Source organism: Puccinia triticina, chromosome 7A, assembly GCF_026914185.1.
Source record: "Puccinia triticina chromosome 7A, complete sequence".
Lineage (NCBI taxonomy): Eukaryota > Fungi > Basidiomycota > Pucciniomycetes > Pucciniales > Pucciniaceae > Puccinia > Puccinia triticina.
The window spans coordinates 3,575,674-3,589,469 of record NC_070564.1 but is presented as its reverse complement, the minus strand read 5'-3'; the positions used below and the strand labels follow the sequence as shown (position 1 = coordinate 3,589,469).

Genomic DNA, 13,796 nt, shown 5'->3' with positions numbered 1-13,796 from the left:
TTTCAATTCCGGTCAAATTTCTATTGGCGGTTGTACATATACTTCTTCTTCAATGGGGCTGTATAGGTACGCCGAACTAACGTCAAAAGTTGCAATCGGGTAATAATATTTGATAGCCAGAGAAATCAACAGTCGGAGTGTGACCAACAATGCCGTAGGAGCGTATGTTTTGTTGCAGTCACGGCCCATAACTTGATTGAACCCTTTCGCGACGTATCTGGCGCGAAAAATTTCCGGGTCGTCACATCCCATGCCCTCCTTGATAGCAAATACCCACCTGCATCCTAAAGCTTTTTGCTCCAGGAAATGGATCTACAGGCACCCAGACGTCTAACTCGAAGAATTTGTCGATTTCGTAGTTCACCGCAGCTCGCCACGCAGTCGAATCTCTTGCTTGAAGTGCTGATCTGATGTTGAGGGGAATTCTTCGATCTTCATTGATGGGCAAATTTGTTATGGCTTTCTCTTCCGCTTTAGCATGCTTGTCAGTGGTCTCTTCCCCTAATTTCAAAACTATCTGGTTGATGATGAAGTCCAGATCTCCTCGCTTGGCTTCTTTCTTCTTAACTGGTAAGTTTTGAAACTCCGGAAATATTACAGAAGTCAAGTGTAAGATGCGGCCGTTTTGATTCGAGTGCACTAACCATCCTGCTCCAGCTGCCGGATAACCAATGAGTTTTCCCGCTATGGCCCGCTCCGACAGTTTGTCGCGCTTCTCTTTTGGGACGTGTACAATCGCATCTGCCCCAAACAGATATAGTACATTTGGATCCACTTCGATGTTGTACAACACCTGCAGGGGGCAGCTGTCGATCTTCTTGTTTGGGATCCGGTTGTGAATGTGAGCTGCCATCCTGTAAGCGTAGCTCCAGTACGGGCGGGGCATACCAGATTCGTGCAACATTGTCCTGGCCATGTCACCAAGTGTCCGGTTTACCCTTTCCGCCTCGCCGTTCTGCTCTGGGCTGTAAGGAGGTACCGGAGCTAGGGAAACACCGATGGGCTTGAGGAGTTTCTTCAGAGATGATGTGTACTCCGGAGCGTTGTCGCACCGGATGTTCTTGGGGTACCGACCAATGACGACGTTCAGATGATGCAGCCATTCCATGATCTTCGCCGGGACTTCGCTACGCTCTACTAGTGCGTCGCAAAATATGTATGTTGTAGCGTGGTCCCTCATTGTCAGAATGTAGCGCTTTCCGGATAGGTCGTACGAGAAAGGTCCTGCGACGTCCGATACGAGCAAGTCTAGTGGCTCATCACGTGGGATCAGAGAATTCCCGCCAGGAGACTTCTTATCAACGCTCTTGGATTTTGCGCATTGAGTGCAGAAAAACGAGTCCCATGTTTTTCCATCAATTTCATCCGGATAATGCTGTCGTAGATATTTCCTCACTACTTCTTCCGATACGTGGCCGAGGCGTCTATGCCATAGGAATGTGTCAAATGATGGCCGTTGGGTGACTTTATTCAGATGGAGAGACTGGTTTAAATTACTCAAAAACCAACAAAAATTTCGGTACAACGTATTAAAGACTAAATTTGTGGGGCTAGTCAAAGTTGCTTCTTGCCTGCGAAATTTCAGCTGCCATCCTACACTTGTTAGTCTTCCAACCGAGAGAATTATTCCGTCTACGCCAGGGCAATAATATACGTCTTCAATCTTCACCTTGCCTTGCTTCGTTGGGATCATGATCGTCCCCTTGAGTCTGACATCAACGGAGCAGTCAGCTACTGCTAGCAATATTTTTCTAGGTCGTTCGAGTTCTTCAGTCGAGGTGTAGAGTGACAGGGAACCACTCACATGAGTAGACACCCCCAAATCAAGCAAGATTTTCCCGTTGCCGACCTCCGGTAGATCTAGTTGACAAAGTCAATTGCTCTTTCTGAGCAGTTGTTCAGGTGGAAGGTAGTTCGAACCAGGTGTATCGTGTCCGTCTGGGGGCGGTCCTATAGCTCCTGACCCGACGTCCTCCCAGAATAGCCGGCAATTGTTGTGCCAGTGGCCGTCCTGCTTGCAGTAGTGGCAGTGGATGCCCCACTTCCCAGCGAGGTGGTTGGTGAGAGGATATCCACGGTAGGCTAGTGCTTTCTCAACCGACAGGTTCGGTTTGGGTTGGCTGACATTCGGTGGGCTCTGTTGGTTTTGTACGGCCTTCTGCTGTTGTCCAAATTGCGGGGGATTGCGCTTGTGAGGTGGCGCGTACCTTCCCGGCATTGACCTGACTGCATTCACCGCGTCTAAGTCCATCGGGGCGTATGAGTCGTCTAGATTTTGGGATGCCTTGCTTTGGGACTTGCCAGACGCAGCCTGAATCACTGTCATGACGTTGTTGAATGTCGCATCCTTAGTGGCTTCCAGCTTCTGGCTAACCATAAACTCGAAAGTCTTCGCATCTATGCCGACCGGAGCCGCAAAGCTGCTTTGGAGGAGGAGGCCTCCAGCTTCTTCCCACGATATCTTCAGCTGAGTCATCTCGGTCCACACCTTGCTCCAATTTGCTAGGTTTACATCTGTCCCAGGCGATCTGTCGCCGATGAGCTCGGCAAACTGGTTGATCACGTCTAGTTTATGCTGCCTGTCCGACCTGTCGCATTGATTCTTGAGTTGAGTGAAGATGGTCCATGGGTTATCAGAGTTAACCCCGTCCACGATGTCCAACAGAGTCGTTTCAATTGTTGACCGCAATAGACAAGCGATGGCTGCTTGATCTTTGGCTGACCTGGACACGAAGTTCACCTCGAGCTTGGTAAAAGTCCCTTGGTTTTCGAAGACATATTTCAAAGTCCGGTTGATTTTGCGGTCCCAGACTTTGAAGTTCGCTTTTCCTTTCGCGAGTCGGGTTTTCTTGGGATTATGCATGTAGTGTAGGTCCAGCGGCTTTTTATGGAAGCTTTGGAGCACGCTGTTGACTCCTTCGGCTGGCGGAGTTGGGCGGAGGAGAGTGGCGTTGTTGAGCAGTCCTTCGAGGCGCTGCAGTTTGCCTTTTAGATGAAAGTAGTCTTCGGCGGATGGGGTTGCCGCCATTGCTACTGAAGTCGAGGATGAGGGTACTGGTTGATGGTTATTTTCGTAGTACGTTCGAGTTTTTTCTTCAAATTCTTTGATCGCTTCGAGTCTCTCTTTTTCTTCGATCTCTCTTTCTCTTCGTTGTTTCTCTAGCGTATCTTGTATCGCTTTCTCTCGAATCTCTTTTAGTTTACCTCCTCAACCGACCATTCAATGTTGGTCTCCCGAACTGTGGACTCAGATACCGAATAGCAGAACCGGCTTTTAACCTATAAGACGCTCGACGGAGCGAATGCAAATCTGACGACAAGAAATGCGTCGCAGATCGGTCAGCCTCGCTCGGTATCGTGTCCAACCTCAGTGAGATAATTGCACATACCTGACGACAAGAAATGCGTCGCAGATTGGTCAGCCTCGCTCGGTATCGTGTCCAACCTCGGTGAGGAAAGGTTGGAACCGGTACCGGCGGGCTGAGTTAGACTAGGTACAAGGCGCAGCCGCAGTATGCAAGTATGTACAAAGGTTTGATACATGCATATACTGATGGATAAACTCGGGATGAGTTAAGTTTACCATCTTGGCTGTCCCGGCCCTCTAACACACACCAGTCCATTTGGTGTCCAATCCAATATCACCTCTGTTATCAGTGATATTGGCTTGCGGGGGAGTGTTATGGCCTGGTGTATACCTCTCCGGGGGAGAGTTGATGCCCGCTACAATCGTGTAGTCGGGTGGTACCTTTTCTTCCTTCCCCGGGGTTTTTACAGAAGCAAAGCTAAGCGCAGTGGTGTGGAAAAAACTCATAAAGAAGTGGGAAAATTTTATTCTCAGCATCAGGAAACTGATGTTGAATCTCCTGTGAACAAGTGATCCTGCTGGATGATGAGTTGAGCGCGCGCCGGCACAACCCCGCGCAAGATGCGAGCTGCGCCCCGCAACCTCTTCGGGTTCGAGCTCCACCTGGCACCGCCCGGCGACCGCTCCCGCCAGGAAACACTCGACTTGTCTTTCCACACAGCAACCACAGCCTACCATGTCCCATCACCAGACGCCCGCGGCCCTGCAACGTCAATATTACTCCGATGAAGAAGATGACTTTTATGAGCAAGGAGTTGAGCACCATCGCTTTCTGGAAGGCCAAGATCGGCGATCGATCAACTTAACTAACCCTCCGTTTTTATCTCCCCAGGTCACCGATGCGCAAATCCCCCTGGGTATGAGACAGGAGGGCTATGGTGAAGGGAACTTCAATGGTAAGCTGTGCTCCCATCATTAGTCAAAAAATTATTCTTCCAAATCTGTAGTTAACCTTTGCCCACCTCTTGCTTTGCAGATCAATATATCCAGCAGCAGCAATTGTTGCTCGCTCAGGCTGCCGTTGCCCAACAGCAAGCACAAGAAGCTGCAGTAGCCCTGTCCGCCGTGCCCGAACCCGTCCGGAAGGTCAGTTGCTGCTCGTGATTTGCCTTGCATGATCGACAAACTTACCGATTGATCTGCTTCAATATCTAATCTGGATAATCAGTACATTATTTATCTACACACCACCTTGCTCTCCGCGAACCCTCAAGAAATCTTTGCAGCTTATGAGGGAGGATGGAACCGATTGACAGAGAAATTTTACCAAAAGACCGAGTGGCCCGAAGCCGACATTATTGCCCCCTTGGTGAACAATGGTGAATAAATAATCATTCTTATCTGTTCATTTATCCGCAACTGAATTCACCTCAATCGGTTTCTTTCTGTTTCCAGACGAAGTGTTCTTGTTGTTTTACAGGGAGTTGTACTACCGACACGTCTACTCTCGCTTGCAGCCAGACATTGATGATCGGTTTCATTCATACGAGAACTACTGCTCGATATTCAACTACATCCTTAACTCCGAAGGACCTGTGCCATTAGATTTACCGGTCCAATGGCTTTGGGATATTATCGATGAATTCATCTATCAGTTTTCCTCGTTCACCACTTGGAAAGGCCGGATGGGCCGGAAAACTGCGGAAGAAATCCAACTGATCGCCGAGAACCCACAAGTAAGGCAGCACGCTCATTTAACATCCGATATCTCTTTGCATACTGAAGTTGTTGGCTGTTTTGACAGGTTTGGTCCTGCTACAGTGTTTTGAACGTTCTCTACTCACTCATTACTAAATCAAAAATTCAAGAGCAATTAGCTGCTACACGAAAAGGTGAAGATCCTGAGTGAGTTGGTTACCCAGATCCATTTGTTTACCTTAGATGTCTTAACATTTTTTTTTGTGGTGACGTAGCGAGGTGGGTGGCGAATGGGGTGCTCGACCTCTATACCGCATGCTCGGTTATTTCTCGATCATTGGCCTGCTCCGAGTCCACGTTCTCCTCGGAGACTACACTCTCGCCCTTCAGATGATGGACGACGTCGAATTGACCAAGAAAGCCTTGTTTACCCGGGTAAACGCAGCCCATGTGACAGTCCATTACTACGTCGCTTTTAGCTACATCATGCTTCGCCGTTATCCCGATGCCACACGATCCCTCACTCACATCCTTTACTTCCTCCAACGCCTGAAAGGTTACCACACCCGAGGTTATCAATATGATGCGGTAAGTTTTCCAACCTTCCCCATGTTATCCGGCGCTCCACTAATCATCTCTTTTCCCGCCAACCAGATCAACAAACAAGGTGATCGGATGTATGCCCTTCTAGCGATTTGCCAGGCTCTTTCCCCTAGCAAGATTGATGAGAGTATATCGAGCACCATGAAGGAGAAATACGGCGAGCAGTTTAGCAAAATGCTCTCTGGTGGCGAAGCCTCACTTGCCAGCTTCCAAGAGCTCTTCAGCTTCGCGTCTCCCAAATTTCTTTCATTGTCTTCACCGCCGTACGACCGCCCCGAGCTATTACCTCAATACGTTGCCAGCAGTAGTCCTAGTGAGAACCCGAGTGCACACCATTTGAAGCTTTTTCTTTCGGACATCCAAACTCAGCTCCCGACCCCGAGTCTCCGAAGTTTCTTGAAGCTCTACACTACGCTCAGTATCAACAAACTAGCCGGATTCTTGGGCGTAGACGAAGAAGAAGTACTCGAAAGTTTAATGCTCCTGAAAGCTTCGATGCGTAGTGTCAGACGCTCCGACGGGGATTACGGCTTGATCGAAGGCAAAGAAGTCGCCCTTGGTGATATGGACTTTGCGATTGATGGGGTAAGAACGTCTGTCCAAATTGAATAGGAAATGTCGACAAACTAATCTATTGTGCTTCACACATTAGGATATCGTCAAAGTGACAGAAACCAAGCCGGGTCGACGCTTTAACGAGTACTTCATCAGACACACGGAGAAAGCCCGAACGATGTACGACCAATTGATGGCCCAGCCACTCCCGATCCCACCCAAACCCGCCTCTGCTCAAGCAGCGGCTGCTGCTGCCCCCGGAAGTGGAGCTCAAGACAAACCTCCTGCCTGGGTTCCCAACATCAAAGCCGCAGCAACAAAAGCCTAGCATGCTTAGGCATCTATCCATTTTTATTTTTCTTCTTCTCCCACTGCTCAACGTTGGTTTAGCTATCAAACTCTTAGTAACATTCCTATAGAAATCTACAAACTTGAATCTCACTGTCTCTCGCGTCCAAGTATCGGCAGTCATCTGTCTTCCCTGCTTACCGCTTTCAATGTCTCTCTTTCACAAACACAGATGTGCTATCCTGTATCAGCATCATCACCTTTTTTTAGTGGAAAGATTGTTCTTGAAAAATTGTCGGGGACAAATCTTCGGTCATGTGGAGTATGAAATTTACAAGCCCTACAAATGTGCGCTGGTTCTTAGACTGCAAGAAGGCCTTGACAGGGGATGCCAAGCAGGCTATGTATAATGCGGGATGCTGAGCAGGTCATGAGGCGAGCTTAACTAAGGCTCTCCTTCGGAGGCCACTCGCGGGAGGAGACTTGTGTTTTCACCACGACGGTGCCGGAGCAATTTGAGGCTCAGGCTGATCAGGCTCAGGAGGGCATGAGCCGTCGGAGGAGTCAGGGGATGAGGGCAGCCCAAGCGTTGCTCGACCCGCGGGCTCGGATGGCTGCTAGAGGAACTGGAAGACAGCAAACAAATGAGCCTTGGAGTCCTGGCTTGCCGGTCCAGCAGCCAACCTCCTGTGCTATGATTGGGTCCAAGGATTCCTGGAAGAGTCCTTGTCCCATTTGGCCGAAAAAATAAATTACTTCGTGTTACCAACAGTGGGCCGCTACGCTAAACTACGCTATTTTAGCCCTAAAGTTTAGCGTAGCGGTAAAAAGCGCCAACCTTTTTTGAATAGCGTTAGGGCGCTGTTAGCGCCGCTACGCTTCGCTAATTTTCAGTGGCGCTACATAACAGCATACCAATTTTTGTTCAGCGTTAGCGCTGCGCTACAGCCGCTACGCTATGCTACGTTGCGCTAAGGCGCTTTTAGCGGAAAAAAGGCACTTTTTTGCCGCAAAAAACGCTTTAGCGCAGCATAGCGCGCGCTCTTTTGCGCCTTGCGTGCTTAGCGTTAGCGCAATTGCGCGCATCTGCGCTAACGCTACGCTAAAAGCTAAAACAGCTTTGCATCCTTTGCGCGTAGCGTTAGCGCAGATGCGCGCAATTGCGCTAACACTGTGGTAGTCAGAACTGGTCCTACCGTGACGAAATGTCCGGTGGAGCCTTCTTCTACGCAAGATAATCCCGAGTAGTCAAGGGAAACTCCAAACTCCGCGTAATAAAAGCATCAAGATAGCTCCGCAGGCTTAAAGTAACCATAAAGTAATCATAATAATAAAGGTCCATCTAAAACAGTAAAGTAACGCTCCTAAACAACTCCGCTCAACGTTCCGTAAAGAATAAGATAACTGTAATAAAAAAAACTCCTCCGCAATCAAAAATCCGCCAAAGTAAAGTAAAGTCCGCAATAATAATAATAATAAAATAATCCTCTCTCTCAGGTCCGTGAGGGAAAGATTCCCCCTCCCCCTCCCATATCAACAACTCTCCATCGCTCCACCATAGAAAAATAAACCATGAGAAAACTCCGCCACATGTCATAAACCAATAGAAAAGGAAATAACAAATAGAAATCCTCCTCCCATCTCACGCACGCCGCATGCCTCCGCTCCCACGTCGTCATTTGCGCCTCCACTGCTCGCCGTAGACAGCCGCCCAACCTCCGATCATCCATCATCCACGCCCCTGTCTAGCCTCCGGTGTTGGGATCCCACACGCCGCCTCCGCCCCAGCTACGTCCGCTGACGTAACTCGCTTCAGCTGCCACGGCTTCCCCCAATCGCCGCGTCGTTCTAGATAGTCCGCGCTGGAATGCCTGGACTCAGCAAGTCCGCTCCGCTCCGCACGCCGCAGCTCCGCCGCCTCTGACCGCACGCTCCGCGCCCAGCCTATGCGCTTCGCCTCCGCCGCTTGAAGATCCTGCGCCGCCCAAACCGCCTGCGGAGCCCTCATGCCCCGCCGCAGCTGCGCACCCAAACCTTACCCAACACTTTGGCGCCCCGCACCAAACAGCCACCACAACGCTACGCTAAAAAATAGCGCATTTGCGCTGCGCTACCCTACGCTAACAGCTATGTTAGCGTAGCTGACCCACTGTTGGTGTTACATCAATACAAACTTCATACCCCTAGTTTTACATCAAGGCTCGAAATACCCCTAGTCTCACATCAAGGCTTTTTACCGAGACAACAATGTTTGCCAGCACTCCCTCCTCCCGCGGCCAACAAATCTCGATATCGCCAGTCAGCTCAGCCACCTGCGCAACATTTGCTGCTGGGATTGTGGGTGGTTTTTGCTCTTGCACTGCCACTAACATTACAAAAAAAAACTAATATTCATGTTTCCTTTTCTCTAGTAAGCTCACAAGTCAGGATCGACACCACTCGACTGGGAGTTGCGGCAACAACCTTGGCTAGAACTGTCATTCAGATGATTGGGTTTGAAGGTGAGTGAACTTGAAATGTGAATTGATCACAGTTGCATTGGGTCTGATATTTACTTACATTTTCTTTTCTTTAATCAGATGCTCTTGCAGCCCTGCCACCTGCCATCCAGGTTGTCATCCAGGCCTTTCAACAAAATTTGCAGGCTCAACATGAAGAAACCCGCCGCCTCATCAACACCCGGCTGGATGATCTTGATGGCCAAGTGGCCGATATCAACCGCCGAGTGGTCAATTCTGAACTCCTGCTTGCTACCCTGAGTGCAGAAGTTGCATCTCTGAAGGATGCTGCAAACAGCCACCTTCAAGAGACCATTGAGATCAACACTCGGACCCAACGACGATTGCGGGGACCTGGTGGTCGTCGCCGAGGCCGCAGAGCTTGATATTTTACTCACTTCTAATCCTCAACCCTCACTGTCTTTACCGTCATATATATCTGTTTCTTGAAATTTGATGCCTGCCAAGTTCTAGCCACGCACTTACCCCAGTTGAAAGTTCATGGAGTACCATCATGAGGCACAACAGGAGGTGGGATTGGGCCGGCGGTATCTCCAACAAGCTGCCATTGCCACCCAGAGTCTGTCCCCTTGTTGATTACTGATGTGCAACGGGAAATTGCAAGTTCCGTAAAGCCTGCAAATGTTAGCCGCACAACCCCCTCAGGTGCCTCATCCCAAAAGGGACCTTCTTCCCAGTTGGGCCTCCGTCCGCATCGTGAAAACACCTGTTTCCTCCTGGATTAGCCCGCCACTGTAACTGGCAGGTCTTCTCCGCACATTTCCCTCACCACTCAGAGAATCCACTCCGATGCACATCTTTGCCTCAGCTTTATGCTTCGATAGACTTTTACCCATGGAGGGTCCGTGGGGGCCGGGGACGCCGCCACGATGGCGCCCCGATTGCCCCGCGGTGTATCCCCAAGAGAGTGGAAACAAAGCAGTCATAGTTGTACAAGAAAATAAGGATGAATGATAGCTTGGAAGGTCAACAGGGGTTTCCCGGGACAGTTTGAAAAATAGAACGAGGATTGGATTAGGTAGGGAACGGGGATGTGGTGATGAGGTCAGGAGTGAAGGAAAGGAACGAGGAGACAGCCAATCAAGCTTTTATCCATCCCAGGGCGAGTTCGGCCCGGCGCACGGTCTGGTCATCAGCAAGAGGTTGAGGCCGAGTAAGTTCTGACGGCCGCTCATCATTATCGGTGGGTAAACAAACAGGCCGGTCGTCGGCCGAGCCGCTGGAGCCCGGTCCCGAAGACTCCGACTGTCCGCCCGTCGCCGGCCGGCTCGAAGTCTGCAAAAAGTCTTCTCCTTCTTGTTGGTCGGTATGCAGAAGCAAGAGCGGCTGGATCTGTCGCTGTAGTGTTTCTTGATTTGTTCTATATACATTTTTTCCAACCGGTACTTGGTCAGTAAAAAATTGACTCTCTCCTGACCGATTAGAGGGGGGGTTCAGACTGACCGGATATTCGCGCATAGAGTTTCCAGCTCGGTGAGTCGTTCGTTGACAACGTCTCGTCGATGAGCTGTCTGCATCCTTCCTCGTAAGTTCTCGGCTACGACTGAGTGTTGTGTGTTGAGATAGAGGGGAGATAATTGGGGCGCAGTCGGTTAATGTTACTCATTCCTGCTTCTCTGCTTTTTGTTAATTTTTTGTAGACTTTTTTCAGTGAATCAAAAAAAAGAAAAAACCATTGGATTTGGGGACGGACTTAGGGCTACTGCCACTGAGAATAAGAAAGCTTCGGATAAGAAGTTGGCACCATTTTGAATAGCCTTGGTATCACTGTTTTCCGAAAAAAAAAAAAAATGGTTAATGATTATTATCTCTCAAGCGAACAAGAGTTTCAACAGATGGGAAAGGGTGGGTTGGGTCAAGACGGACCTGAGGGGCCGAATAACAGGATGTACTTTGGCGAAAATTCCGGCGGCCAGGCGAGTTTCGTATCGATGAAGGGATTGAGCAAGGCCTACACACACTGTACGAAATCTTTGTTTTTACAGTGACAGCAGATTCGGGATCAGTACTTTCTAGATGGGTAAAATGTTTTGGTCGGTCGGATCGGAGGTGACTAATGTATGCCAGCGAGAGAGAGAGACGCTTGGCTGAACTTAGGATGTTCCTGGACGGCAGACGAACCACATGCTAGTGTCAATTGATATTTTCTTGAGGAATAAAGAGTGGAAAGAAGCAACTCAACCTGTGCACTGATCTTGAGCCGGTTGGCAATTGGTTTGCTCAAGGTCTTGATCAACAGCGAGACAACCTGGAGGATGTGGAAGGATGGTGGTCAGTATCGATGCTTGCTGAGAATAAAGTTGATGGTTGCTTACTCACTTTGACCGATGCCATGGCCGGGTGCGGCTGTGTTGGGTGGTTGCTGGTGGGTGTATGCGGAGGGTTGAAGTGGCCATTTCCAGGGAACACCACCTCGCCCAGACCGAAAACCACCTCTCACTCACCCCGATGGCGAACGCTTCCAGGAGTTTCCTCCTGCCTGGATCCTTGCTTCACAAGCTACAGATAACCACACATCCGACGAGGACCTCAAGACTCGCAAGCTGTCGACTTGGCCGCTTCTCTTGTTCGCCGAACCGGACCAGTCGGGCCGGGAGCCAGTCGAGCGGATTCCGAGAGCCTCTGGACACATCCTCCTGGAAGCCTCGCGTCAACCGGCGATGGACACCCATGACCCTCGTCCTCGTCTCCGTCCCCATCCTCACCTTTGCCCTCGGTACTTGGCAGGTCCAACGCTTGAGCTGGAAGAAAGACTTGATCAAAGACTTGGAGAACAAGATGGCTCTCGAGCCGATTGGCTTGCCCAAACATATCAAGTTGAGTATTTAGTATATTTATCCCTGAAGAAATAATCCCCAACTCCCTCTCGTCCTTGTTGCTGATTCTCCATCTCCGGCCTTCCGACCCTCTCTAGTCCGAAAGTCATCCCTGAGTTTGAGTATCGAAAAGTCAAACTGAGAGGCAGGTTCGATCACGCCAAGGAGATCTTCATCGAGTCTAGAACCCGCGAAGCAGAGCTGGGATATCACCTCATCACTCCTTTCTATCCTGACAACGGCGGCGAGCCGATCCTCATCAACCGTGGATTCATCAAGCGCGAATTCAAAAATCCCCAATCTCGTCCCCTCAGTCGTGTGGGCTTTTTTCCTAAAAACTTCATGCAAACCCCCCGAGTCGACCTTTACTTAGTAAATATGTCTTGACTTCTTAGGAGTCAGCAGATATCGAGGTTGTCGGCATGCTCCGCAAACAGGAGAACAAGTCCTTCTTTCAACCGAGCAATTCGAAAGGCTCCAACCAATGGTACTTTGTCGATATCCAAGAGATTGCAGACCATCTGGGTACCTCGCCAATCCTCGTCGACGCCATTACTTGTACGCATATTGTCTTCTTCTTTCCAGAACATTTCTCACTCACTTTGGTTTTTGGTTTTATGAATAGATGCCAATAGTGGCAAGTTGAAGGAGATGGCTTCTAAAGGTCTTCCGATCGGAAGATCCCCTCAGATCTCTCTCCGCAACATGCATGCCACATACATTGCCACCTGGTAAGACTCGGTCATCCTTTTCTGTCTGTTATTATTGCAATCGGGGGGAGGGGGTGTATTGATCGTGTTTTGATTCTGGTTGGGTTGTAGGTATGGGCTATCTGCGATCACTAGCGTCATGGCTATCATCCTGTTGCGCAAACCCATGTCGGGCAAATCAAGATACACTGGTATCAATTGATCATCTTGCATGTATCCTAACGGAAATAAATAAATAAATAAAATATTTGTCATTCTCAGTCTTTTGTAATACTGTCTTCATTTTTTGACACATACCAAGCAGTATGGTAAATTCTTGTTCAAATGTTAACTCTAATGTTACTGTCAACTAGATTGAATCATTTCAAGGCTGGTTTCTACAATTGCATCTGTTCCACATCTCAGCAGCTGTTTGCGAGGGGATGATTGTCATTACATAGGGGTGGTAGTATTTTACATGGTGCCTCTTACATGACCATGTATGTACAGTGCCTTGACAGAAAATTCTGAACCCCCAAACACCAATTTTTGGGGGTCAATACAAGTCATTTTTTGCTGTTTTTTTTTTGAGAGGGGTGGGACAACAGAGGGCTGTGAGAATGACCATGGAGAGTATGAAACTTCATTGCAGATAAAAAAAAGACTTACTTCACGCACTGCCAAAAACTCTTTGCGCACTGTGGGGGTTGTACTTGTTGTCTTGATTAGGGTTGACAATTGGGCCGGGTGTCCAACAGGCCGCCCAAACCCGGCCGGGTTTGGGCCGGGCGCGGACAGTGATTTTGTGGAAATATTGAGCTTTGGCCCGGCCTGTTAAAGTTGCTAGACGGTGCGGGTCGGCGTGGGCTGCCCATGGGCTTTGCCTTGCTCATCTGGTGTGGCCAGAAGCTCAGATGATAAGTGTGCCATCCCGGAATCCAAGACCCGGTCAAAGGACCTGTGAGAAAATCTCCCTTTTCTGCATTTACTGAGTTGAACAAGGTTAAAAAAATCCATAGGAAACCCTGTGAAAATCAAATCTTCATGAACTATGTGCCCTTCACCTTGGCAACTTGGTGTACAGACAGCAGCCAATCCAACACACTGGGTGCCAAATTAGACCTCTACCTTGAGGAGAGGAATGTTGGCATAACCAGTGATGAACAGTTTGATCTCCTCAGCTGGTGGAAGATCAATGCCTCCCGCTTTCCAACCCTTTCAAAGCTTGCCAAGGTAATCTTGATGGCCCTGGCGACCTCTGTGGCATCAGAATTGGCCTTTTCCACTGGGGGGCGTGTCTTGGACGACTACCAAAGCCGCC

General features: G+C 49.3%; 4 protein-coding genes across 4 annotated transcripts; 3 read left to right on the top strand and 1 right to left on the bottom strand.

The window, feature by feature from the left end:
* Positions 1–4,043: 4,043 nt before the first annotated feature.
* On the top strand, positions 4,044–6,491 carry PtA15_7A397 (uncharacterized protein; the record flags this gene model as incomplete). The annotated part of the gene is made up of 9 exons (XM_053170998.1): positions 4,044–4,121; positions 4,200–4,263; positions 4,344–4,453; positions 4,536–4,686; positions 4,763–5,043; positions 5,112–5,212; positions 5,281–5,593; positions 5,660–6,193; positions 6,261–6,491. 9 exons carry the CDS (start codon positions 4,044–4,046, stop codon positions 6,489–6,491), a joined length of 1,863 nt encoding a protein of 620 aa, XP_053022224.1.
* Positions 6,492–8,698: 2,207 nt separating this feature from the next.
* PtA15_7A396 (uncharacterized protein) lies at positions 8,699–9,335 on the top strand (the record flags this gene model as incomplete). Its single annotated transcript, XM_053170997.1, has 3 exons — positions 8,699–8,792; positions 8,863–8,952; positions 9,031–9,335. The coding sequence occupies 3 exons, from the start codon at positions 8,699–8,701 to the stop codon at positions 9,333–9,335; spliced, it is 489 nt and encodes a 162-aa protein (XP_053022223.1).
* Positions 9,336–10,050: 715 nt separating this feature from the next.
* Positions 10,051–11,304, bottom strand: PtA15_7A395 (uncharacterized protein; the record flags this gene model as incomplete). Its single annotated transcript, XM_053170996.1, has 7 exons — positions 10,051–10,330; positions 10,414–10,513; positions 10,664–10,737; positions 10,837–10,941; positions 11,064–11,074; positions 11,153–11,218; positions 11,290–11,304. 7 exons carry the CDS (start codon positions 11,302–11,304, stop codon positions 10,051–10,053), a joined length of 651 nt encoding a protein of 216 aa, XP_053022222.1.
* A 114-nt stretch (positions 11,305–11,418) lies between these two features.
* Positions 11,419–12,698, top strand: PtA15_7A394 (uncharacterized protein; the record flags this gene model as incomplete). Its single annotated transcript, XM_053170995.1, has 5 exons — positions 11,419–11,786; positions 11,885–12,104; positions 12,182–12,344; positions 12,412–12,517; positions 12,608–12,698. 5 exons carry the CDS (start codon positions 11,419–11,421, stop codon positions 12,696–12,698), a joined length of 948 nt encoding a protein of 315 aa, XP_053022221.1.
* Between the last annotated feature and the right edge of the window lie 1,098 nt (positions 12,699–13,796).